Source organism: Lagopus muta, chromosome 9 (genome assembly GCF_023343835.1).
Source record: "Lagopus muta isolate bLagMut1 chromosome 9, bLagMut1 primary, whole genome shotgun sequence".
Taxonomy (NCBI): Eukaryota; Metazoa; Chordata; class Aves; order Galliformes; family Phasianidae; genus Lagopus; species Lagopus muta.
Genome location: NC_064441.1, coordinates 20621714 through 20648769, shown reverse-complemented (window position 1 = coordinate 20648769; position 27056 = coordinate 20621714). Strand labels below are relative to the sequence as shown.

The following is a 27056-nucleotide window of genomic DNA, read 5'->3' as shown; positions in this document are numbered from 1 at the left end:
TGTTTTACTAGCTCATGGGATTGAACGTGTGAAATTATCACCATCTTCTAATGCTTTTTTCTTAGCAACCTTTTATTAATACTTACATATCATCCCTTTTTAATATTTATTCTAGGAGGACTTGCTGGTATTGAGGAAAACTGTGAAATCCTTTCTGGCTGTCTGCCAGCAGTGTCTATCAAATGTCAACACCCCAGTTAAAGAACAGGTAAAGGAAGTGTCTGTCATGTGCTCTTACTGAAGTGTGAATGCTAACAACTGTAGTAAAACTCAAGATGACACTGCAACAAACTTAGAAGGCACAGATGGTTTTCCTTCAAGTAAAACTGACCCAACACTCAGTGAAAAGAACTATTGAAATCACCTTCAAAGTACAGCTAACACCAAACTCATTTCAGATGTCACAATAGATGCTTAGGCCCACGTTCAGCTGTCTTAACTGTAGGTGTCTAACTGAACCACCTAAAATTAAAGTCCACTCCTTTTCTTAACTGGTGTATTAGCAGATGTAAGCAGGCACTTTTAGAGGGTGATTCAGACCTCAGATTGGCTCAATCTGTGTATGTTTCTGGATTTTTTTTTTCCTCCCTTGCATTGAGTATTGGGGAATCTAGAGCAGCTGCCTTCCTACACAAGTCAAATGCCTGATGTTAGATTGGGGAAAAAAGTCTAAGCTTAATATTTAATTGTTCTGTCATCCTAATAATTCCATTAAATGTAGCAGTAAATGCTAACTATTGTGTCTCTGTTTCCCATGGTGGCTAATAGGAGAAAATAGAGGCCTCTAGCAGTGCAGGTCATTGTTATGTATGCTTTCTAGCAGGAAAAGAATGTTAAATAATTTTTACAAAAATACTTGGAATGACACTACAAATTTAATTGCACACTATGCAAAAACAGTTACTTGACAAATAGTTATGTCTCCTTGGTAAATCACAGTAAAATATCCAGCTGCATGGTGTCTTCAATAAATAAATAGCAAGAGGAGCATTTCTTTAGATTTCCAAGAATGTAGAAATTACAGCATAGGTTGCTGTGCTTCTCCAGAAAGCTGTTTGCAGTCGTAATTGTGTGCATCTGTTGGCATGGGCATGAGAGCACACGTATGCCAAAGGTACACATACAAAGCATGATAAGAGCAAGGTACCTTTTTTTTTATGGCTCAAAGTAGTTATTCAGTTATCTGTGTTCAATTTGTGGAAAGCCACGCATGTGTGGATTGGGGAGCTTTTGTTAGGTGTGTTTAGAAATTGTAGTAAAAGAAATTAAATCCAAGCACTCACTGAAATAATTTGCAGTGTCTGCAAGAAACAGTAGCTGGTTTTTGCTCAGATTTTAACATTTGCTGATTTATATCAGGTCTGTTGACATCTTTTAGTTGTCTAAAATTGCTTTTCTGTATCAGCACTTCCATGATTTTGCCAAGACTAATTAAATGGCATGCAGGTATTGTGTTTTTTAAAAGATAACACTTTTTAACAGACACTGGGTTTTGTTTTTTGTTTTTGAAAGATAGCTCTGTTTGGCTTTTATACCATCTTCTGCAAGTTGATAGAAATATTAAAGGCTCAGAGACCTTCCTACTTATGTAGTTTTACAGGACTCTGAGGTGTCACTGTCTTCCTGTAGATTAACTTCAGTAATTATTTTTAGCACTCTGAACAGTTACTCTTGACATAGAACATATTTTATTAACACTGTATAATGTGAAAATAGCATCTAGCTTCATGAAAATATCAACCATTGTAGCATAAACTCGCTCTAATATTGTTTCTGCATCAACAAATTGTAAATGATTACCATTCCTGCATTGGTTTTGTTCTTGATATATTTTAAAGTGTTTTAATTCTCTTATTCTGTCGTGTTTTGTTTTTTCTTCATTGATAATATCAGCTATTCTTGGAAGTTCCTCTTCAGTTTTGCAGTGTTCTATGGAAGCTTTCAAGGCTGCAACCAACCAGAAATAGAGAGAGCGAGAGTCCCAGTCAGAGTAGATTGGACTTGAGACTCCAGAGATCCCTTCCACCCATCTCATCTATGATGCTTTTAATTTTCTTTTTTAAAAAGTCTGTTTCTGCAAGTGCAGGAACTCTTCCTCAATTTTACTGATTTTTTTGAGAGTTCTTCATGTTACATTTTCTCTCCTGTATGTTTGCTCCTTAATCTGTGCGTGCTTCTCAGCAAAGATCGATTGCATCTTAAAGGAGAGAAGAAAGTGTAAAGTTTAGATACAGAAGTGAAACATCCCACATTTTTTTTAGGCTGAGAGAAATAAATCTCTGACCAGGCATGTCTACAGCACATCATCATCTGAACCTGTCCTGTCTTTATCTTGGTTAGAAGAAAAAAAAAAAGCACTCTCAGTGCATAATTTTTCCTTTTTAGAGGTGTATTTTTCTTTTTTAGAGGTAAACATTAGGATTAGCAGCAGACAAGTCGTGACTGGAATGAATCCTAAATTTCCAGGTACCGTAGAGAAAAATCCCAAATACTGGCACCTGTGTCCATTTCTAAGCAGATCGTAGTTTTCTTTAACTTTTTTAACTGTTCATCAAAAGAGGTGTTTGGGTTTTTTTTTTTTTTCTTCAATGCAGTCCTTGGAGTAGAAAGAGATTTACAGCTCTTCCCACAGAGAAGAAAAGGAAACTTAGTGTGGTTCATCCTGGACGTGGAACATCAGTAAACAGAGTTCCCTACATAGGAATAAGAGAGGTAGTATTTTAAAACTAAGGGAACCCCTAGTGAACAGTCCTCACAGCACAGAAACATACATAACTCAGCTTAGTTAAAGGAGGTAAAGGAGAGAATATCTACAGGTTAGATAAATGGTATTTGGGTTTTTACTTACTTAAGCTTCTTACTCTTCTTATATCTCTTTTGCCTTTCAGGCCTTCATGCTGCTCTGTGATCTCTTGATGATTTTTAGTCACCAGCTGATGACTGGAGGGCGTGAAGGTCTTCAGCCATTGGTGTTTAATCCAGACTCAGGCCTCCAGTCAGAACTTCTCAGTTTTGTGATGGACCATGTCTTCATTGACCAAGATGACGAAAACCAGAGCATGGGTACGTTTAGCTTTCAGGTTTTCTACTTAGCTTTTTTTTCCATCACAGATGAAGAAGAAAGAGGAAAACAGAATTGTCAGATCAGTTTACTCAAAAATGTTTTCAAAATTATTCCTTCCTTGGTTTTAGGAAGACAAGGGCTAAGTGTGCACATGAAGCATTCAGTGCTGTGCGTCTTAAAAAGTAGTTACAGAGTTCACTTCATGAGACCTGGTGACTTCAGAAGACCTGGGAGCAGCCTGTAAACAACATGCTGTTAATCTGTACAAAACTGTCGTTTGTTTTTTTTTAATCTTTTTATTTTCAAAATACTGTCATTTTCAAAATAAATTCAGGATTTCAAAACAAAATCAGGTTTCTTGATTTGAAAGTCGTTGGAGAAGCATTGTGTATGCTTGCTTGTGTTCTTGTTATTTCTTAGGCATCCTTGTGTGGCCGTGCTTTGAGAGGCAGTAGGTCAGGCATCTCTGCTTCCTCAGAAGGATGATGAGATTGTTTGCTTTCAGTCAAGGAAGGACAGATTTGTCACTGAGATCCGTTTTTAAATAACTCATTGCCACTACTGTGCATTACAGATGCCTAAATACATACACAGGGGCACCCAATTTCTGAATCCTAAACAGCTTTGGACAGGAGAAGGAATACCAGAGTCCAAAAAAAAAACCAAAAAAAAAAAAAAAAAAGAATATGAAACACCTGCTGAATGCATACTGCAGTGCTTTTATGGCACATTTTCTGAATTTTCATTGAACTCAGTTACTTGTAAGTTTGCATGGCGTGTGGGTGCTGGTTTTGATCTTTTCAGACAGTGGTGTATAGAAGTAAGGTCTCAGAGAATTTGTTCCTGCTTTTGAGCACTTTCAGTCTTCTAGCTCACTAGCTCCCCACTAGCTTGCATCTTTTTGAGCATTTCTTTATGGATTACAGTAGCCAGAAAAGAATGCATTTTGAAACACAACTTCACCAGGAGTACACAGTGTTAATTGTACTTTGTGAGCAAAATGATCACAATAATAAATAAAGGGCATATTTTAAGAGGACAGTGTTTATTTTTCTCCTGAGCTCTGTCAGTGCTTTTTCACATCCTGTGATTGGACTGGGAAGGCAGCAAAAAGGTGAATGAAGATTTTTGTGTGTAATCTGCCTCCCCAAATACTACTTTTAATTCCATGAAGTCAGTCTGACAATTTACAGCTTTTGGTATTCAGAATATATTATACCTACAAAAAGAAATGAAGAAAAATGAGAGGATGCTTCAGTTCTAAGGATTAAGGTGTACATACAGTCAACTCCACTGCTTGTAAAAGGTCTCCTACTATAAAATACATCATTTATACACAGTGGCTTTGTGGAGAATACAGTAAGAGTGAAGCAAGAGAGTCTCAGAGAGGCTGTGTCCCTTCTGGCCCCTATACAGATCTGTTTTAATTCAAGCTGGTCAGGACATTCCCTTAAAAAAAAAAAAAAAGCTCTCTACTAAACAAATGGTATTTGCTATTATCACAGTTGTTGTAGCTGATTGCATTTTCTTCTGTAAATTGTGTAATACAGTTTTACTGTGTGATAATGTATTTCACATTTTATGTCTATGGTTTTCATTTTTATTCAGAGTGAAGTCCTACATGGAGATTTAATGCTTACAACTGGATTTTATCTCCTGTTGTTTATTGCTCCTTTAGAGCTGTGGATTTCACACCTACAAACCCAAGGCATGCAGTACAAGCATCATTTTCTAATTCTTCTCATATGAAACATTTATAGATTAGTCATGCTAAAGAAGTATCTCCAACTGTCCTTCGGTTCCAGAAGTGAAGCATAAAACATTCAACAGCTCTTCACTGTGGCCTTTCACAGAGTAAAGAAAATCAGTGATTCAGTTCCACATGGATTGCATTCAGTATTAGTCAGGACTGCAGCATCCTTGGTGCATGGTGTCATCTTCCTGAAATTCCCAAATTCCCTGGAGGTCCTAGCATTCCAAAGTAATCATCTTCCGTTTTAGCTTCTCTTGCAACAATACTTGCTTCCATTTTAAATAATTGACTTTTTTCCTAAATGCTACTCTTTAAATAATGTTGCTCTAGAAAATAACAAGCAATTATAATAACTTTATTGTTGATGCTTTCAGAGGGAGATGAAGAAGATGAAGCTAACAAAATAGAAGCTTTACATAAGAGAAGAAACCTTCTGGCTGCCTTTAGCAAGCTGATAATTTATGACATTGTGGACATGCATGCAGCAGCTGATATCTTCAAACACTATATGAAGGTACTGCTCTGTGCGTTCTGCTTCTACTAAGAGAATAGAGATTGTAGTGTTGGGTTACTTGGTTCTCTTCCTTGCAGTCCAGTTGTTAAAGACTGACCACTTGAAAGCTTTCCCAGCCTTATTTGATTCCTGTACTTTTTCCTTTTTAAATTACACCTGTCACTGAGAAGCTGTAAGGTCTAAACTGGCCTTCCTACATAAGGAGAGCTTTACTAAAGGCAAAGGTTGGCCCTACAAGATGCTGAGTATTTCAGAGAGGCTTATCTTCACAGAGAATTTCTTATCCTGCTCCTCAAATTAATTCTTAGAACCCACAGTAACAGTTGTTTGTCAATTTCACAGTTGTTTCCTAGCAGGGAAGCAGGCTTTTTTTCTGTGGGAAAAGGTTGTTTCAAACAAGAATGCAGTAAAAAAGTGCAGTGAGGTACTGCTGTAAGTAGGTATGCAGTACCTGAATATTTTATCAGCGTACACTGCTTCTGTGCAATATTTAGTCCCAAAGGAATTCAGAAGGACTTGCTACACAGCTGCCACTTTACACTCTCCTTGCATGTTTACCTGCTGGTAAGCAGGCCCATGGCACTTCTGACACTGCCAGGGCACACCAAGTCCCTCAGCTTCCATCAGACTGCCAGGTGGACCCAGCTTGTCTCTCTGTCAGGGATCCCAAAGAAGACAGAGCAGCAGTTTCAAGGTGAAGCTATCACACTCCAAGTTAGTTTCTTAACCTGCTGCTACTCTTTTTTTTTTTAATTCCCTCTCTTTCCCTATTTCTCTTGAAATAAAGCATGAGTGAGAGAAGCTGAATTGAGAGTGCAAACTAGGAAGATTTCTGTAGCAAAGAAAGCAGAACAATATTTGAAAGGGAATGAAAACAGATGGCTGCAAATGCAGAAGGGTTAATCCAGCTGAAAGAATACTGGAAAAAAGAAAGTTTAGGTTCTCAGCCCAAAGTTTTAATGATGATGCAGGCTGTGGTTCTCAGCAGTCATTCCTCATTCAGTGCAGAGAATGAAGCAGTGCTTCATACTAACTAATTCCTTATTCAGTTCTCCAGCTTCAGTGAATGATGGCCATCTAATTCACCATGGACCTTCTGTTTGTAACCTATCTGCTCAGTAATGTATAGCTTCAGAGCATTATTGCTTCTTATAATTTTCAGCCACAGCTCACTGCCATCAAACATTTAGTTTGGGGTAGGAAATGCTCTTTTGTTTGTTTTTCAACATATTTGTTACAAAAGATGTAACAAAGATGATAACAAATGTAACACAGGTGATAACAAATGAAGAAGTCCCTTATCAACAGGTGACTAGTCAGCTTGAATTTTCATACAGAAACATTGCCTTCCATTCATACAGGAAATCTGGGTTTGAAACTGTTATGGTTTTGTTGTTCCTTTAAACTGCTGTCTTTTCAAAAGATGAACTGGAAGTAATCAGAAAAAGAACTGAAATATTGTGTAAGAATTCCAGTTAAGGAGGATTTTTCCCCACTTTTTTTCCTAGTACTACAATGACTATGGAGATATCATTAAGGAAACCCTGAGCAAAACAAGGCAAATTGATAAAATCCAGTGTGCAAAGACACTCATTCTCAGTTTGCAACAGGTAAGAATATTGATTTTTGTGAGAAATCCTTCATTGCAAACATTCCTGGGCAGGACTTTTCTCTGGCACTGTTTGCAGTGAGGCAGAAAAATCTGTGCTTTTGTTAAGAGGCTGTGTTGCTCTGCCATTCCAGCTGTCACCATTTGGTCAGGTTAAAATGGAGGAACAGGAGAAGAGAGCTTTGAGTGCAGTTTGATCCAAGCTGATTTGTAGTGTTTGTTTACTGGTAGCTAGTGAACAAGAGAAATTAGAATGACTTTTTCTCCTTCTCCTTTCCTATTGCCTACATACTGATTGATTTTTCATACTTTGAGGTGATTAGTTGAAGTCCTCCAATATTATTAAGCTTATCTCTTCCATGTACAATTTGTTTTATAGCAACCGTAAGTTATTGGCTTGATGATGAAAGCCATCCTTGTTCCAACACAAAGCTTGTGCTTCCCTAAATACTGTGTAGGCCCTTGAAGTACTAGATATATTCATTACATGGAGAAGTTTATGATATAAATAAGATGTTTTCAAATCAGCCGGGCCTTCCAGTATTCATTCCAGACTACCAGAGAATTTCCTGTAGCAATCTGGAAGCTAAGAGAGATGTGTGAAAACCTGATAAAAACTGAAGAAACTCCAGAGCAATTGACAAGTGTCAGAGTAATTCCTGTCCTTAAGACTTGGAGAAAGGAAGAAGCCAGATGCCAGAGATCTGTCAGCCTAGTGTCACATCACAAACAAAGTATCTATTAGACAAGCTATTTGCAAGTTTCTAAGTGCTAGGTTCATCAGTATGAATTTGTCAAGGAGAAATCACATCAGGGAAGCTGCTTTTGTGAATTATATGGTAACAGAGCTTGTGGGTAGGGCAGAAACAGTAAATTTAATGCAGTTGTTGACACGGTCTCCTCTGATGCTGCTGTCATTAGCAAGTTAGTAAAATGAGGTCTAAATGGTACCGTAATAAGATAAGTAAAGAACTTTTTAGAAAACTACTGAGTTGTTAATTATGGTGCTGCAGTGGCATTACCAACTGGGTTTTGAAGGCAGTTACCCAAGCGATGCTCTTCAGATATTCATTAAGTCTAGAGTGATGAAATAGAAATTTTGCTTCCTAATTTTCTAGCTGGTGCTGATCTGATGGGGGAGGCAGGTATTTTAGAAAGCAGCTTAAGAATGCAGAGTCATCTTGATTTGGGAAAGGAATAGATAGAGTCCAGTGAAGTGAAGTGCAAAATAGTGTGGTCTGCACAAGTACGAGGCAGGGGACAGTTGTCAAACAGCATTTACCAGGAGGTGATCTGGGAGCTGAGTGGATTAGAAGATAAGTGAAATCTGTCTTATCTATGTACAAAAGGAGTGAGCATCGTGTCCGCTCCGCCCTCGCAGGTAAAAATAAAAAAGACTTTGGCAATGAATGTGTTTCCTAGCACACAGATTGTAACCACTGAATTCTTTCTCCAGCTGTTCAATGAACTCGTTCAGGAGCAAGGTCCTAATCTGGACAGGACATCTGCCCATGTTAGTGGCATTAAGGAACTGGCTCGTCGGTTTGCCCTCACTTTTGGCTTGGATCAGATCAAGACAAGAGAGGCAGTGGCCACACTACACAAGTGAGTGGTGGTAAATAAACCAGACTTTTATATTACTTTGCCTTAACTTTTTTGCTCAGTATACTCTTCTATTGGTACATAATTTAGCCAGGTCCTGGAGTAACTATTTATTCCAATTTCTGTGGAAAAATAATGGAGGGTGTAAATGTAAAAAAGGAAAGAAGAAAAAATAACTGCTGCCTATTTATTTGTGTGATTGGAATGGCCATTTTTATCTGAGCTGAAGTCACAGGTATTACATGTACTTGTGTGGACTGTGTCTAACAATTGCAGATAGTTCTTTGTAACACCGTAGTGTGTACTCTGTAGGTACTTAAGGATTTATAAAAAGGTACCACAATAATAATTTGGAGATCTATTTTATTTTTAAAATGAATTGAGCCTTTTTATTTAACTGCTGGGCAGGAGGGCATGGACAGGTGCTGCTAAGTTTAAATTATAACTTCTCCGTGCCATAAAAAGGTTAAAATATTAATGCTTGCTATCTCAGAGCATTAAGACTAAGATGAGCCAAACACGATCATGACTTTATATTCTAAAGGAATGCAAATAATAGAATGAATTTGGCCACAAAAAAAGTATGAGTGATGCAGAAGTTTGGAGGAGACAAAAATTATGTTTGGAAATGGATATCGGATAAATCTGTACCTGCTAGGTTACATTTCCCTTCTGTGTTTGGATAGAAACTCTGGTTTCTCCTTCATGCCCATCTTAAGTTTTCAGCAGATATCTGGGGAGCTCTGAAAGTCCTAATGCTTGTCCGAGTAAAAGGTGACATCTTCCTGTCCAAATGGCACGAGGTGGCTGTAGGTGGTGAGTGTGCGAGTTCCAGGCATGCTAAATAATGTGTGTCATACTCAGGATGGGAGAAGTGTGAGCTATTTCAGAACTCAAAGTAATGCGAGTTCCTTCATATCTCGAGCTGAGCGTGCTGCTGTTTTGCATTGAAGATGGCATCTTTTTTGTTCTACCTTCAGATTAGTCACTGGTGAGCAGGGCAGCCTGGTCTACTGGGTGGCAGCCAGCCCACACCAGGGGAAGTTAGAACTGTATGATCTTTGAGGTCCCTTCCAGCCCAAGCCATTCTGTGATTCCATGGTATATATATGGCAGTGTCCTTTTTCTGTCATGCTCAGTCCCCACCATCTTTTTTTGTTGCTTCCTTGAACAGCCAGGTCTCAGGCCATCTGCAGCACTTTCTTTCTAAAGCAGTTCTCAGTGTGAGGAGGCAGCTTCTTCCACTTGGATGTCAGCAGTGTTTTCATCACTACTGGTGAAGACATCCAGTGAAAGAACAGAGATCCTGAAAGTGATTTTTGGTGGTCTGTCTTGATCTTGTCCCCAGCCCTGCACAGCCCATGACTTCCCAGGATTACTGAGAGGGTTCAGCAGCCTGTCATTGATGTGTCCCTGGAGTCAGCCTAGCTGTCCTGCTTTACTGGAACAGGTTTAGGAATAAATGGTTATCCTCAAATTTGTCTGATCTTCAGTATCTCATGACTTTCCCTTCAGATAAGGCAGTACACACCAAGGCATAACTGGTGGAAATGTATTCGTTTTGTATCATCTCAGCTACAGGTTACTGCAACCCAAACATTGCCTGCTTCTGATCTGAGCCTTTCAGCATCAGCCATGTTCCTGGAGTTTGACCTGGGGAATTCCTCAGCCATTTGGTGTTCTGTAGGCACACGAGCAGCTTACCCATACTGTCAGTCCCTTTCCAGAAGGGAAATCCAGTAGTATGCAGTGAACTTAGATCCCAATGAGAAGAAAAAAGTTCCTTTTAGCTGTACTAAATGATTCAAAGCAATTGAAACTGAGGCTGAGTAAGGAAGATAAAATAGATGTAATTGTGAGGCCAAGAATCTCATCTGTTTTTAGGAGTATCTTTTCAGGCATCCTTTGTGCTACTGTAAAGGCTTTTCTCATAGCATTAAATACCTGTGCTCTAAGAACCTTTTCAGCAAGCAGACTGTGAGAGAGCACATGAGCAGAGTAGGATGGCACAGCATCTATTTCTCTGCATGGTCACTGCAACACTGCTGCCACGAGTACCAGAGCTGCTGATACTCTGCGTGTGTCCCTGAGAAAGGTGCCTATTGCTGACATCTTTGGAAAGGTGCCATCCTTACTCCTCTAACTGGAGTGCTCACTGTTTGCATAACAGGCATCTCAGACCCGGTCCTAGGCCAGGGTTTTGTGATTATACGTTGAAGATGTCTGCAGTATGAACTTACTTGGATGTTTTTAGGCCCAAATCCACCTGTAACAACAGTGTATTTTTTTGTAAATCTGGAGTCATTCCTTCCACTTTCTCCTATACTCCTTTCTGGATTTTCTCTGACCTGAAAGGAAATCAGTAGGCTGCTAGACACTTCCTGTGGCAAGGAGAAGGGAGGTTCAGGCATGCGTTTGCCATACTGGGTCGTGTAAAAGTAATTTTCCATAATCTCAAATGATAAAGCAAAGACAAGGCAGATGTGCATGGATGAGTATGATGGTAAGTAAATTCTCTCCTCTGAGTGTAGATGTGTAAGTTATACCTTGTTGAACCTCATATTAATTATTACTGCAAGCATCTGCTTTAGGCTGAAAAAAGAAGAAGCTGACTGGCTATTCCTGCTGAGGAGTGGCTTTCCACAGCTGCCAAGTTCCTCACATTGCAGTCTTCTCCTAACCAGGAGAATGGCAATATTCTGTTGTTGACTTCGAATCTGCACACATTCAATTTGTGATTCCCCTCAGGTCCCAAAGCTGCTATTTGCCAGTAATGAAAAATAAGATGGGATGGTCACAGTTTGAATTTGAGGCAGAATTTAGAGGTGATGGGATGATGTTGATATTTTCTTATTTTCTTACCAATGTCTGAACATCTTGAAATTTCTTCACTGTAGGGATGGAATAGAGTTTGCCTTCAAATATCAGAATCAAAAAGGACAAGACTACCCACCTCCTAACCTTGCTTTCCTTGAAGTTCTTAGTGAATTTTCTTCTAAACTCCTGCGGCAGGACAAAAAGACTGTGTAAGTAATAGCCTTGTTTTCTTCAGTGGGCTTTGCTGAGTTGTGTTAATAGTTGAATTGTGTGTTTAAGTTCCCAGCTTTGAGGTTTTCATTGTGTAACGGGGGTTTTAGGAAGGCCCAGTGGCTTTTCACATAGTTATTCATCAATTTATATTTTGAAGTAATGAAAATAAATCAGAAAAGAAGAATCAAATCCACTGATTAAGTGAACTTGAGACCTTACAAAAAACAACATTGCTTAAAATTTCCTATGGAGCACTGAAAATAAAAGGAATCATTTTTCAGACAAGCAGAAAAAGGAACGAGCTGTAAGCAGTGTAGGAAATGTGGAGGTCTCTAAACATTGCAGTAGCATTCATTTCTGTTGGACATTTGTATGAGAAGTATGTTTATGTTGATTTATTGAGTTGAAGTGAGCTTCTGGAGTTGTCAAAGCTTCTGTTAATGCACAATAGGATAGAAGGACAGGGTGAGAGACAGCACTGCTGTTGTTTAGGAACGAGCAGAGTGATAGAGACCCCAGACTGAAACAAGCAACCTGTATTGGTGTGGCCATCAGATAAAGTCCCACAAATGAAATAAATCAGACATACTGGCTATAAGAGCTGAATGTATAGCAAGAAATACTGTTGTATGGCCAACATTTGAAAAAATGTCAAAGGCAGCTGTGGATATTAAGAGAATTGATAAAGAGAAAGCTTCATTAGTGGAGGCAAGCTCATCATAAATTGTGTTGTCAGCATCACTGCAGAGGTAAGAGTGTACATTTCTAATATGTTCTGTAACAAATATCCAAGATTTGGCCACAGCATAGAAGCAGTAAGGGAAAAACAGTGTAGTTAAACGTCATCGTAGCACTGTGTGCCAGTGTAGAACTGAGTTCTTTGAATAACTTGATTACAATTTAAATATGTAATTACCAGATCTTATCATTTATGGTTATGAGTATCTTTCTAGTTATTTTTCTGGCCACAGTGAGTTTATGTCATTCTACAAGTATATATAAAGTCATACCACTGTGACTACCTGAACTGACTCATTCTCAAGCTTCTCTGTAATTTTTCTTTTTTGGTTGTATAAATGATTTTCCAATTCAGCAAAAGCAGTAGAAGAAATGCTTAAAGTAGCTTGAGAATTAGACTGTTCATCCAGGCTCACCTGGCACTTAGGCTTTCAAACTTCTCTGCACTGTTATATTCTTGAATTTTGTCAACCTCTGTTCTGTTCTTCAGAACAGGGCTTAAGAATCAAGGATTTTCTGGCTGCCTTTCTGGCTGAATCATAGGTTCCCTGTGTCTGTTAACATAAATCTAGTTAGCCTGATTCCAATTGAATTTATTGAAGCTTATTCTTCCTGCTCCCTTACCAGTACTTCCACAAGTTTCTCCATGTCTAGAATCTGAAGTTATATTACCTGTACACAGCGTACCTGACAGCTAAATCAGAGCGGACCCTTTGCATGAAGTTCAGTATTTCTCATTCTTTACCCTTCAGTCTTACCATTCACGTTTTTTCCTCACATTTTTCTCAGGACTGCAGAGGTTGCTCTGGTGGAATCCATTTCTCCTGATTTTAGCTGTCTTTCTTGTAGCCTTCTGTATCTGAGCTCTTTACTTTAGCTGCATTGGAAGACTGGTGAAAAGAAGTAGGGTCTTTAGGCCATGTTTCATCTCATCTGTTCTAAATTACTGCTTTAAGATAAGCTCGGACATGCCCTGGATTCCATTGGCTGCAGTGACTATGGAGAGAGTCGAGATAACCAGCTTATATGTAAAGATGTTGTTTGGACATCTCTGCGTTCCTTCACTTGAGAGATCTGTCATGTTTGCACTGTTTGGGCAGTGGGTGCATTGCCCCATAGCAGTTTGCTGACGTTACATTCTCAGCTATACTCTGGACAGTTGATTTTTGCCCTTCTCTGTGGCATGGCTGCTCCAATCCACAGGGACCTCTCCCCCGCCCTGCGAAGGGGCAGCAGCCTGCAAGCAGGAAGGAACATGACCACCATCTGGTGGAGAAGTCCTGTGTGCAGGATCACTTACCTCCCTGCTGGCTTGGTCTCCAGCCAGCTGACTGTAAGCTCAGCAATGGGCTGTTAGTCTGGAGGCTAAAGTGCTCTAGAATAACCCTGAAGATCCCATCAACATAGCTGCATGTCTGGAGACATGGGCAAGCTGGAGGGCATCCTACCCTCTGGGCTGCCTTCCCTACCTCAAAATAAATGAATTGATTCAGGCAGCCTGACTGTCACGTGCCCGTGGTGCAAGATACCATTCCCATCACAGTTCAGGAAACACTACTGTTTTGCTAGGCTTCTGCTTCCTTTCTGATTTACTTTAGTGTCACTGATATTATTTGTGTTACTGTTATTATTGTTATTATTGCTCTTATTATTGCCACTTGGCAGTGTGCTGAATGAGATTGTGATCACAGAGTGCATCATAACGTTATTTTTTAACACAATGAGGTAAGGCACTGTACTCCAGCATTCTCGTGCCTGAATTCTGAGTGCTTGGTTCTTTAGTTTGGAACTCATTGGAATCCCTTTTATGTGGCTTTTCTTACTCATTTTATGGACAACCTTAATTGAACGTTCAATGGAAAAGGAAAATAGCTCACTTGTCCTCCAGGCCATGTGTGGGACAGAAGGTGGTTGGTTCCTCCCAATAGTTAACAGGTACTCACTGGACTTCTCCATGGCAATGGAATGGATCTTCAATTTTTTACTGAAAAATATCTGCTTGGATTTGAGAAAACTGTTCTTTTCCCTTTCCAAAGATGCAAAATTATATCCTCAGACTGCTAACTCAGATTATCTGTTGACACACCAGTATTACAGGGAAGTGGCTTACTTGCTATGCAGAGTAGAAGGGGAATTCAAGTAGCGTGCACTGTGAATGACGGCAGGCAAATACAGGAAGGTGTCGGGGAAAGAAAACTTCAAATTCCTTATCTGAGTCACCTGTACACAATTAACTGTTACTTTGTTTTGAGGGAATGCCATGAATTCTTAATCAGTTCAAGGTACAAGGCTTTATCAACGTATTTTAATTTGATAACATAAGGAAACACCGTGGCAGATTTCTGTTCAGTTCTCAGCACTGTGGGGAGGACTTGCACGTTAAATAGAGGAAACAATGCACTGAGCCTCTGCACTCATTGTCTTCTATTTTCAGTCACACCTACCTAGAAAAATTTCTGACAGAACAGATGATGGAGAGAAGAGAAGACGTGTGGCTGCCACTCATTTCCTATAGGAACTCATTAGTTACGGGCGGCGAAGACGACAGAATGTCTGTTAACAGTGGGAGCAGCAGCAGCAAAACCTCTTCAGTGAGAAATAAGAAAGGACGGCCACCACTACACAAAAAGAGAGTAGAAGGTTGGTATGGTTTTACCTTGCCTAGTAGAGGTATTTCTCATTTTCTGTCTACATTACAGCTTTCCTTGTATCTTGTATGTAGTGAAAGCAAAGCACTTGTTCTGCAAATTGCTATCAAGCTTCAACATCTCTGCATGAGAAACAGCCTCATAATTCCCTGTTCCTGCTTGTTCTGAGATTTTCAGATGGAGAACTACAAAAGCTATTGCTGACAGTAGAAACAGGAGGTGGCTGTGGAGTGAACTGCTCTGCACCTTTCCCAGTCACACATTTCTGCTTTCTGCTTTTGTTTTATTTTGAAGCAGTTGTTAATTTATATGGTGTTAGGGCAAACCTGAGGCAGAAATTCTGATATAGATTGGTATTGTAGATCCGTAGAGATCAGCTCACTGGAGAATACTTGGAGATGCATGTTTTTGTTCAGTGTGGCACCAATACACAGTATATTTACTACTGCTGTGACTTCAGGAGTGTACATCAGGAATTTGGCAACGATGGCCAACTTCTTACAAGATTGCATCTGTTCCTGGTTGACAAGTGTGAAATTGCATGATGTAGTGCATGTTTATGTGAACATGCTTACTGTTTCAATAGACAGCAATTATAAGTGAGATCTTTAAACTTCAGAGAGTGTTTTCCAAGACTGTTATCTACCACAGTAACCCCTCAGTGAAGAATCTAATGCTAATTCTCTTAAAGTCAGATCTGTCCTCCCCTACAGCTTATGCTGAGCAGTGCATGAGCTAAGTCTTTTAGTTTCCAATAGCCAACCTAGAGTCTAGGTAGGAAAAAGCACAGCTTGCTTTGCTTCCTTCAGGTTGCCATGGTTTACAGAGGATTCAACTGGGGTCATTTTTTTCTTTCCTCCTGTTACTACTTTAATTCTAATATATTTAATTCTACCAGTATCCTTATTTTTTCCAGGAACTGTAGTAACATCTCTGCTTCCCCCTGACAAGTCTTATTCTTAGGGTGTAGGTTTTATGACAATGTTTGCCCTGCTCTCTTTCATTCCTGCCTTGTTCAGTGATCAATAGGAGGAAGAACTGACTTAACACCTTCCTTTTGAATATTGCCTTTCTTTGCAATATCTGGGGTCCTGAATTTTCCAAAAACATCTCTGACTTAAAATGCTGTAAGCCTGAGTCTATGGCTGTTCACCTGATTGTTCACTTTCTGAAATGTCTGAATGTACCAAAGTTTCCACAGGAATTACCTAGCAGCAGTACAGCCTGGAGCCAGTCTGCCTGCTTTTTGAGGGCAGATCTGCACAAGGAAGGGGCTCATTTTGGATGTACTAATAATGAGCTCAGGAAATAATCAGAAATGTAATCCTCTTCTTAGAAATAATATTTACTGTTCACTGCTCTGTAGAATTTGAGCTATGAAGAACCAGTCTGCTGAGCAGCTGGTTGCCTACAAATAGTCTGTATTCAGCATGTATGCAGGCCTTTGTTTTTTTATCTTTACTTATTTTTGTAACCCTCCCACAAGTCCTGGTTTTAATTTTAATTAATCTAGCATTAGAACCACAAATGCAGACCTGTTTCTGCATCCTGCTAACGTTTTTTTCCTTTAAATCCCACTCTAAAGGAAGGATGTTGGCACTGCAGAAACTATCATGGCATACAAGAACCAAAGCCAGACCCTGCAGTTCCTTCCTGCCCTCAGTGCAGCACGTATTGCCTTCAGCAGACTGTTGGGGCTGGAGAATATTCTGCATTGTTCCTGAAAGTAGAACTGCTGTCTGTATAGGTGGTGTATAGGTGTATAGGGGGTGGTGCTGACATTTCTTCATAATGCCTTAAGGAAGTGAAACATAAAAAGGATTTTAAAAAACCCTAGTGTTGTAAAAGGCAAATTCAAGAATAAATAGGCAACTTTTTTAGACAGCTTTTAAGCCCAGAGGCTAATAAAAGGCAAAGGAATGCTATTTCTTCCTGCTAGGAAATCTATATCTTGTCTTCTCCTCTTCTGTAGTCTCTTGTCTTTCACTTGCTGCAGCAACTTCTGCATGTCTCTTGTCTGCACAGTTGTGTTCTCACACGTTCATCTCAGGCCCCACCAGCCCTTCGTCTCCAGTTTGCTGCCTTCTCAGTACGAGCCCAGCATCCCATATTGCACCTTCAGTCAGCTTCCCATCTCCATCCTCCATCTGCTCTAAACTCTACATACGCTATCTGAAATCACTTTGCATCACTTTCACACCAGCCAGACCTCTCCTTATTTAAAATGTCCCCTCTGTACTCCTGGAATGGTTCTCACTGAAGTTTCTGATGCCTCCACTCCCATCGTAGTGTTCAGTTGTATCTCATCTGATGTGTGTGTATGAAACTAACAGTCTTATATTTAGACTGCAGAATTGGTACTTAGGAATTGTTTTTCTGAAATGCGTATGAGCCACCCAACACTGCAGGCAGTGCTGCAAGGCAGGCACTATGTTTGCAAAGTTTTTTATTTTGTTTTCTGAAGTATTTCTACTTTGAATAGTTGTTATTGCTGGGAATAACTGGTAGTAATCCTTCCTTAACACAAAAATGACCATTTTGATTATTTATCCAGCTTTTCTCTTAAAGATTTCAGTAGATACTAAACTACGGAAAACATGAATTTGCAGAAGGTGCTGCCTCTAAAAAGAGCTCTGTATTGAAGTGCATCATAGATGGAAGGCTTTAATTATTAACGCAAGGTTCAGTGAGTTGGCTGAGAGGATTTTAAAGGCAGCAATAGTGTGCATTTTACACCATCACTGATGTGTCAGTAATTCTGAATGTTCCTTTCCTAGATGAGAGTCTGGAAGGCTCTTGGCTGAACAGGACTGAAAACATCCATACTCCAGGAGCACTGCAAGCACCACAGCTCACCTCAACTGTCTTGAGAGAGAACACCAGACAAATAGGGGAGCAGATCCAGGAGCACGAGTCGGAGCAGGGATCTGAGCAAGATTTTTTACACAAGTAAGTGTTGGAATGTGTGTACCAAACACAGTAAAATCCCGGTAAAGAAGTTGTGTAAAATGTGTGTGGATAGTTGTGCCTCCACAAATGTAGTCTTTCCAGTTGCTTTTACAAAGGAACATCTTGGCTATGGCTCAGCAATAGCTACATTATTTTAAATCCACCCCCACCCCCAAAAAAAGGTTGTAATGAAGGTAGAAGTCTTATAGCATAACTGTGGGCTTATGGATAAATCATAGTGTCTGTGGGCCCAGGTTGGATTGAACTGTTTCTCTGAAAACCTATTAGATGTTGTCTTTTTTTTTTCCTTCTCTCATAGTACAGTAACTGTTCTCCAGACATCTTTACTGATTTCTTACAAATTAACTCTTCAGTCCAGCTGCTGAACTGGTATCTCCTGCTTCTTGGCACTTCTGCAGGCAGTTTTATTTTGCCCTAAATTAGACATGATTTTTTGTCATTCAACTCCCATTTTATCACCTCCATTTAAATCAATTTATGGGGGGAGAATGGTTGTTATTATCTGTCAGTAGTTTATTTAACAAAGTCTTCAGAGGATGCTGTTATGTGCTAATTCTATCAATCTGAAGACAAAGAATAACAGCATCTGGGTTGGAGGCTGTTCTTATAACTTTTACAGCCTATTCTTTTCCCTTGGTTGTGCGTGCAGCATGCACAGACATCAGCAGTGCAACAGATGAAACCTTGATAACATCCATGAATCTGTGTTTGCCACAAGAGATACTTGCATCTCAGCTGGCTGCAGATAACTTTATTTCCTCAGCATATTTGGTGTTTCCATAATGATTTCAGCTCCCTTGTTTCCCCATACAACAACGTGGTATCAGCACAAGGCAGTGTGAGATGGGTGAAAGGCTCAGCAGGCAGGTTCACACTGCAGGCAGGGCTACCTGTTCTCCTGCACAAAGGCCTGACATGGGCACAGGGTTTCCCAGCTGGTGCTGTATGGAGGAATGAGGGTTGGCACATGAAGATGTGGATACAAGGCAAGTAGGGGCATGGCTTTTCTCACCTACACAGACGAGATGGGCAGAAAGCCCCAGCTGGCCATGAAAGCACAACTGAGGATGAACTGTTAATGTCCAAACCAAAGTATCTTACCACCTTACTCCCATGGTACTGAGATCTGCCTTCATTTTCCTTGCTTCCTGCGCTCTTTGCATCCCCAGATATTGCTGTAATCTCTAGATTATAAATAAGACTTTGTAGCTCAACAATTTCTCCTTTTTTCCTAGTCCTCAATTAAAAAGCAAAAACAAAACAAAAGAAAAACCAAAGAACTTGATGAAGCAAGAGCCTTTTCCCTGCCCCTTTCTGATCCCATCACTGTGCTGAACACTAAGCTACCTCTCTCTCTGTGAATACTTTATCAGTTAAGGAAAGTACAACTGCTTCCACTTGCTGTGCATCACCTTCCTGAGCCCGATGAACAGGAGCTGCCTTAAGGTGTGGGAGAACCTTACTCTTTTCAGGGAGAAGCTGCACCACTTTTCACTCTGTGCTTGAACCTCTGTTTCCCCATCTCAGCTGATGCCGCAGGCAGAGAACTGTTGAGCAAAGACAGACAGCACTGCTCTCCTTGGATCCCACACAGAAGTTCACAGTGTGAACCAACAGTAGAGAATGGTTTCCTTTCAGCCTGGAGTAAGCTGCTCATCCACACACATGCTGGGGGTCACCTCATCTTCCCACTTAACACATACCTTACAGTTGGATCCTGCTGATCCCTAATCCTCTTGTGAATTGATCCCAAACATCTTGTGCATTCCATAGAGAGTCCCTAAAGTATGAATGTATACAGTTGTATACAATCTAATGTATGCTATTTGCATAATAGCTGTACACAGCTATCTAACACAAGGTACTTCAATCTTGAAGGTCTTTTCCAGCATAAATAAATCTATGGAAGATGAGGGTCACAAACAAATACAGAGCAGTCGGTTGCTGAACAGAATGGTCAGTCATGCCCAAAGCTGTATTTCCTCCTGGATTGTTTTCACGTGGTTCTTCCCTTTTATTGTGTCAGTCTTACTAGGGTATGAGATTACATATTTAAAAAGTGTTGTTGCTCTTGAAGATCTGCACGTATCTACTGCTGTCTCTTTCTAACTGCAGTACACAAAACATCAAACGTGTTGCTTTCTACTGCTGGATTTAGTTGGTACTGAGTACAGCCTTCCAGGAGTTTGCATACGGACACGTCACTGGATGCTGAAGTTGATGGGAGTATGCATTTGAAAGCAATTTGTGTTTCACTTTCTGTGACTTTTTGTCTTAAAATGTTTCTGTTATTAACTTGGATCTATTCTTACTCTTATTTTTGCCCGATCTGAGGTGGTGAATTAAATTTTTGAAGCGTCCTTATTTCGGATACATGCACATCAGTGAATGAGCAATGCTAGCGTTTTATGTAGCTGTTTTTATTGTAACAATTAATGGAATTGTTACACAAGGGAAGGAGCCAAGGTGCAGAAGGGAATCCAGAAGACTTGTACAAGGATGGATGTAATTTAAATAACTAAAGCTGAAGCATACCCAAAGAACTTGAGGAAATGGTGTTTAAAAACAGGCAACTCAGAACCGTTAGCGTTCTCAGTCATAACTCTGCTCTATGTTTGTTAGTCCCCAGATGCAGATATCTTGGTTGGGCCAACAGAAGCTAGAAGATTTAAATCGAAAGGACAGGACAGGAATGAACTACATGAAAGGGAGAACTGGTGTAAGGCACGCAGTGTAAGTGTTCAGAGCATCTTCATTTTAGATAGCAGAACTGCATTTAAATGTTACTTTTCTGGGTTGTGACCAGTAAATTCTGTAATGATGTTTAACTCTTCTTTGTAAAGGCAGAGTAACAGCTGTGTAACGTTGGGATGGATGCCAAGCAACAGGGTGCTGTAGCCAGGTGTTCTGCCCCTAACCACAGCTGTAAGCAGGTGCCTAGTGAATCAGCACATCTTTGTGGGACCATTTTTCATCGTTACCTAATTGCTTTCAACTATTTCCAGACGCTTCCCATGAAGCACTGCGATTTGTCTGTTAAGCAATTTACAGCAAGTGTTCATCTCAAGTTGTTCTCCAGTTTTCCCATGAACTTGTTTAAGCTTTGTTCACCCACCTCATCTATTGTGAAGGTGTCCCACTGGGCAGCTAACGGAGGGAACACACGTGGGTGAATGCAGAAGTGTTCTGTTGTACAAGGTGCTCTGTGCTCCTGATCTAACGAGGTCTTTCAGCACATAAATACTCCTCAGGGCGGGGGCCAGAGTCTCCAGCAAGATCAGGTCATTATAGTGTTAGAAACTGGTCTTGGATTCAGTGGTGGATTCCCAGACACTTAGCAGTGATCTTGGCAGACACTGTAGCTCCTTTTTATAAAAGGGCAGACAAACCCAATGAGGTTATTGCCCTTTCTTTCTTAAGGACAGATTTAATTAGTGGTCATAACGATATTACATTGGACTTCCTGCTTTAGCCTCTGCAAGTGGGAGGGTTTTTACATACAATTTTCTTCCAGCTAATACTGAGTAAACATGCTGGTTTTATTCTCGATGCAGTGCTGAGAAGGAGTTAGGGGATGGATTTTGCATTTTCTTAATGACTGTGTTCATGGTTGGGAAATTACAATGCCTGAAATCGATGCCTTCTTTCTGCTTAACCAGACGCGGTCTAATGGAAGATGATGCTGAGCCCATCTTCGAAGATGTAATGATGTCCTCACGAGGTCAGCTAGAGGACATGAATGAAGAATTTGAGGACACAATGGTCATTGATCTGGTCAGTAAATCTTATTAATAGCAAATTTAAAGTGGTAGAAGGATGAGTTAGAAGGAATTCTGTAAGTACAAAGTGTCCAAAATGTTGACCTTTATTTCCTTTGATCTTAACGTTAAAGACTGGAAATAATCTGAATATTTTCTGAAACCTAAAACTGCAGTTTCAGGCCCAGTTGACTTTAGTCGTAGAAACACAAGAAGCTCTGCCTACTGCTCCTCCTAATATTCTGGATTCAGGCAGTAGCACATGCCTGAAGCACTGCTGTGCACCTTTGACTTGTCCACCTATGAGAATGAGGATATGATTTGTAGCAGTGCAGACCTCTTAGAGAAGTGCTAAAGAAATCACCAATCTGACTTGCCCTGCAGATCCAGCCAGGGGCAGGAGTGCTGCTGGGGCACAGAGGTGAGACCACCTCATTCTGTCCCATTGAACGTTACATGAAGCTGCCTACTCAGCATCGTGCTGTTCAAATGGACTGTCTGAAATCCAGTAACAACATTTGATTTGGTTTGGTGTTTGACATTATGAAGAGTTTGGAAACTATCAGCTAGTTACACGTGCTGTTGCTTCCTTCCTTGTGTCATTGTTACAGCTATCACTAACTCATTTGCTGGCACAGGACTTTATGCAGGCTCACTGTATTGACTACAGAGTTTGTTCTGTTTCCTAGTTTGTTTTCTGGGATGTAGGGGAGGTAATGCATCCATATGCACAGTTTCATCCAGGCTCCAGCCATGCACAGAGCTGTGCTGGCACAGCAGGCAGGAGAAGGCCGGCATACAGTAGTGCTTACAGTACCAGGCTGAACCATCAGACTGCAGCCTCTGTTTCTTCCATGTCAATATGATTGAAGACAAGCAGAATTTCCTACAAGCCTACTGGCCTCAATTCTGAATGAACTTTTGCATTACGCACTTTACTGGTTTGTGTGCTTTTGTATTTCTCTTTCACATCCAAATTATGAGGCAGAGGTTTAGTTCTCGTATCATCATAAGTAAAATGTTCTGACCACATCAGGGTTTCATCACAGACAAAGCATAAAGCACAGTTTTTATGTAGTCTGACCGTGCACAGTGCTAATACAAGAAGACCATTAAGGCAGCAAGGGCCTTAAGCAAGTCCTTAGCTATGGGCACAAACTTGAAGTTACTTTAGTGTAATTCTCTGTCTGCTTCCTTAAATAAATATGAACTTAGGCAGCACTCTCCTATGTCAGGGCCTCAATTTGTATCTGAGCTTTATGGAAATCCATGCAAAGCTGCTTTACAAGGCCATGGACAAACAGGCCAGCAGCTGTAGAGCCAGCAGGTCCTGGGCAGGCAGTTGTGGATGTGATGTTCTAACAGCCTGCCCATCTTTGCAGCCACCTTCAAGAAACCGACGAGAACGGGCTGAACTGAGGCCAGACTTCTTTGACTCCGCAGCTATCATTGAGGATGATTCAGTAAGCCTTCCCTCCTACTGCCTGCTGTTTATCAGAGGCTCCTTTCTTGATTACCGTTGCACGTAATTAATCACTCTCTTTTAAATCATTTTTCTAGGGATTTGGAATGCCAATGTTCTGAAGTCTGCTGAAGACATTTTACAAATTTGGAACTCTATTGTTTAGAGCTAGAGGCCTATATACTGTGATAGCTTGTATGAAAACCACATTTTTGATGTGATACGGTTTGATTTTTAACCAAATGATTGAGGTCAATCCCTTTTTGTAGTGACAGAAAGAAGAGGAGCTCCTTAATGACACAAAGGAATGTTGGCCAATCCCGTCACCTCAGAAAGGCTGACCTAGAAAATCATTTGTATCCCTTGTTCTTGACTGTCCTAATACAGATTTTTTTTTCCTGGATGAGGAGGAAGTTTTAAATTGTTAAGACAGCTGTCAAAATAAACACTGTTCTACATATGTTTTCTGAAAACATTGAGTGATAACAGAACTTTTTAACTTTATTTTTCTGCTGTACAATTTAAAACGGTTTTAACATTTGCCTTTTTATGTTTTAAAAGCTAGCCATTTTTATTAAACCTATGCCTATCAGCCATTGACTAGCAATGATGCTATAAGCAGGTCGTTCTGGCTACAGAAAAGTGTTTTTGAACACACTGGATTTGATTAACCTTGTGGTACGCTTATATCCTCTCGTAGGCATTGAGAAGAACACTCTCATAGAGGAGGTTAGAATTCTAATGACGTGCATCTCTGCCAAAAAAATTCAGATTCTGATATGATAAACCCAGATTTTATACTCGTGAGAAGATTTATTTTTATTTATAACGGGACATAAAGTGAGAGATGTCCATGAAGCCACTTTTCCAACAGACGCTGTGTAACATTCATTTTATATAGCACACGGGGACACAAAAGCAGTAAGTTTTCTATTGGTACTTGCTCTGTGCATTTTTAGCAACTTATACCAGCAAATAAAGTATTCTCAGTAAAACACACCAATGGTTCTCAAGTAATCACTTTGCTGTTTTTACTACCTACTTCAAGCCCTGCCAACCCGAGGTACATAAACAGCAACTTTCCTATTAAAGAAACAGTAATGCAAGGGTGGGGGAAAGGAGTCGCTGTAGCATCCTACAAGCACTGTTACCTGTACCATACAGAACCCCCTTCCCATGCCCTCAATTCCCTTCTGCGCTATTTTTGTAAATTAATTTTGCCAGTTAGAAGTACTGTATGTGCTGCATAGAAACTTGTGCTTAGATGGTGAAGTTCTTAAGCTTACAATGGAATACAGCTACATTTTCAGTGTTAACTGTGCATATTAAGAGTAACTATTGGGGGGAAAAAAGACAATTTTTCAAAAAAGCAAAAAACATGTAAAAAAAAGACAAGCCCAGAACAGCCTCAGCTGAGTCATGGTAATCAGAGATTTTTCAGTCTCCAATGATTTGGAATAGCATTATGCTTGGGTTTGATGCCTCAGCCTGGTGGCTGCTGCCAGAGCTGCTGCCCACCCACAGCCTGCACTGAGCGGTGGGCATCAGCCCCAAGCATTCACCTTCCTTTCTGCCTTTGAGATACAAAGCAGCCTGACCCATCTGAAGCACAGCAGTTTTAGAGGTGCTTTTTTTTTTTTTTTAAACAACAGCAAGTAATCATGGAACTTTTCTTTTTTATGGGAGCTTATTTCAAAACAAAACATTGACACCCAGTGCTTATTTGCTGGGAGGGGAAAAAACAGCGAAAAAGAACCAACCAGCATTTCACACAGCTGAGGTTTGTTTGTTTCACGTGCAGTTCTCAAACAGAAACGGTTGCCAAAAATGTTGGACCGGGAGATTCAGCCATTCCTCTGCTGTCAGCTGGGTAACACACGAAGCAGAAGTGGCTGGAGCTCCATAACACAGTAACATTACCTCCCTTCCTCTTCTGTCCATCCCTGTGGTGCTGGGTGGGCTGGGATGGCTGCATTAAATTGCCATCGCAGTAATTCTGTGAGCATAGAGGCACAATCATGGCTGCCTGGTTTGAGTCAGAGCCTCAGACAAACCTTGTGCTTCACAGTCCTCTGTGTGGAAAACTGATTCCTAATTTAACATTGTAGAATACTGTATAACAAACATTTATTATCACGGTACCTGCAATGGGTTTCCAGTTCAGTTTGCAGTCAATAGGTTTTTGTATTATGAGTGTCTCCTTGATTGGTTTTGCTAGTAATTCTGTAAATTGTACATTTACAATATGAGGTTTTTTTTTCCTTTTGTACAATTTAAAACTGATGCTTCACCTTTCATTTAATAAACTATTCAAAATCATGAGTACGATGAGCACCCTCTTCACTATAACTTTGTTTAAATACTGGTTTGGGCCATCACATCTTGTCATCCCATTAATTAGCAGCCAAATGAGTGGTAGTTCTCATATAGTCCAGGCTTCAAAAACAATACATATCTTAACCATTCAGCCTTAGAGGAAAGGAAAATGTTATCTGATCTCTCTTTCTCCCCCCCCCCCCCCCCCCGCTTTTTTTCCCCCTTTCTCTCCTCTGTGGAGTGGCTTTGGTTGATGGTGGGGTTTTATTGTGAGATTGCAGTACATCTGGTAACTCATCACACAACTTGGGAAGTCTCACTCCTGGGAAGTTCCAGTCTTTGCCCTGCTGTAAAAACTGCCACAAAGTTGGAGAAAAAATTCACTTTCCTGTCATTTACACCTCCTATGATCTGGACCATGTGGGAAGAAAGCAGCAATAAAGGCCTGGAAGGGCAATGAAGTTTCACAGATTCACAAACTGAAATGCCTCGTGACGCCCCCAGCTCAGAGAAGGAGGGGCTGTTATTCCCCAACCTGTTAATGATTTCATCTCTGCAGAGCTAAAGGACACTGCCTTGTCATCAGAGAAAGATCTGAACAGGACCAAACAGGTGAGGAATGGGACAGGAGTCGAGGCCTGAACTGCACTCTAGGTCTACTCCTCAGCCATAACCTGAACCTCCCTCCAGCTGCCTGTAAGTCACCCTTAATGCCTGACATGTCATGCTTGGCTTGCTTCTAAGTTCAAGGACTTTTGAAAGGATTCTTATTTTGTACCTATTGTTTGTGCAGGGGATGAGAATGCAAGAGAAGCTGGAGAAGTGTGGCCAGAACAGCTTTCCAGTATGTTTCCAAAGCATTGTGATGGCAGAGCAATGAAGTGCTCAGAACTCACCAGCATGTAAGAGCTGCATTCTTATACTAGCAAGAGGGGGAAGAGAGGATGGAGTCTGTATAACAGCTAATGAGGTTAAGAAACTAGAAAAACAGCTGTGCCTCCTCCTTTGTGACTTGACAATTGGGATTCTTATTTAGCATCTCCTGCTGGCTGCGATCAGGCTGAGAAACTGCACCTACTGCTTTACTGACACAGCTTTTGCCTCTAAACTTGGGACAGCCACTCTCACACCTTTGCAACTGCTCATGGTCCTATGTGATAACTCCTAAGGTTACAGACACCTGACTACACCACTTCTCACAACTAACTGAAGAACTCAGTTCATTGCAGGGACCCCCAAACATTCACATTTCAGCTGACCTTGCCTTGTTGCAGTGTGCTGTTTCCTGGGGCAGTAGCAGCAGGCACCTGCTTATTCAGTGCATGGCTGCTGCAATGCAACCACATACATTCAGACAGCTTAAATGCGTTTCCATAATCTGAATACATCACCTCTAGTCATTATGGAGCTGGGATCATAGCTGAAACAGTTTTTCTCTGCTATCTTTTAGGTCATTTTTAGTTGCTGCTTCCCTCCTCCTCTCCCCCTCCCCTTTTTTTTTTTTCCTCCAGGCTCCATGGCTGAAGACACCAGGCACCAATGTGCACCTACTCAGGATTAGTGCCTACCAGCAAAGTTGCACTCTTACCTCT

The 27056-nt window shown here is 40.6% G+C and overlaps 1 protein-coding gene across 2 annotated transcripts in view; it reads left to right on the top strand.

Annotated features, from left to right (window-relative positions):
• STAG1 (stromal antigen 1) overlaps positions 1–23675 on the top strand; it is a 127120-nt gene extending 103445 nt beyond the window's left edge. For both annotated transcript variants that reach the window (XM_048955396.1, XM_048955397.1), the window contains 12 exons: positions 116–208; positions 2889–3063; positions 5192–5331; positions 6840–6941; positions 8397–8545; positions 11440–11568; positions 14745–14950; positions 17736–17907; positions 20551–20661; positions 21588–21702; positions 23069–23149; positions 23247–23675. In XM_048955396.1, coding sequence (XP_048811353.1) covers positions 116–208; positions 2889–3063; positions 5192–5331; positions 6840–6941; positions 8397–8545; positions 11440–11568; positions 14745–14950; positions 17736–17907; positions 20551–20661; positions 21588–21702; positions 23069–23149; positions 23247–23270 — 1497 coding nt within the window. In that variant the 3' untranslated portion in view covers positions 23271–23675. The remainder of the gene's footprint in view (positions 1–115; positions 209–2888; positions 3064–5191; positions 5332–6839; positions 6942–8396; positions 8546–11439; positions 11569–14744; positions 14951–17735; positions 17908–20550; positions 20662–21587; positions 21703–23068; positions 23150–23246) is intronic.
• Positions 23676–27056: the final 3381 nt, after the last annotated feature.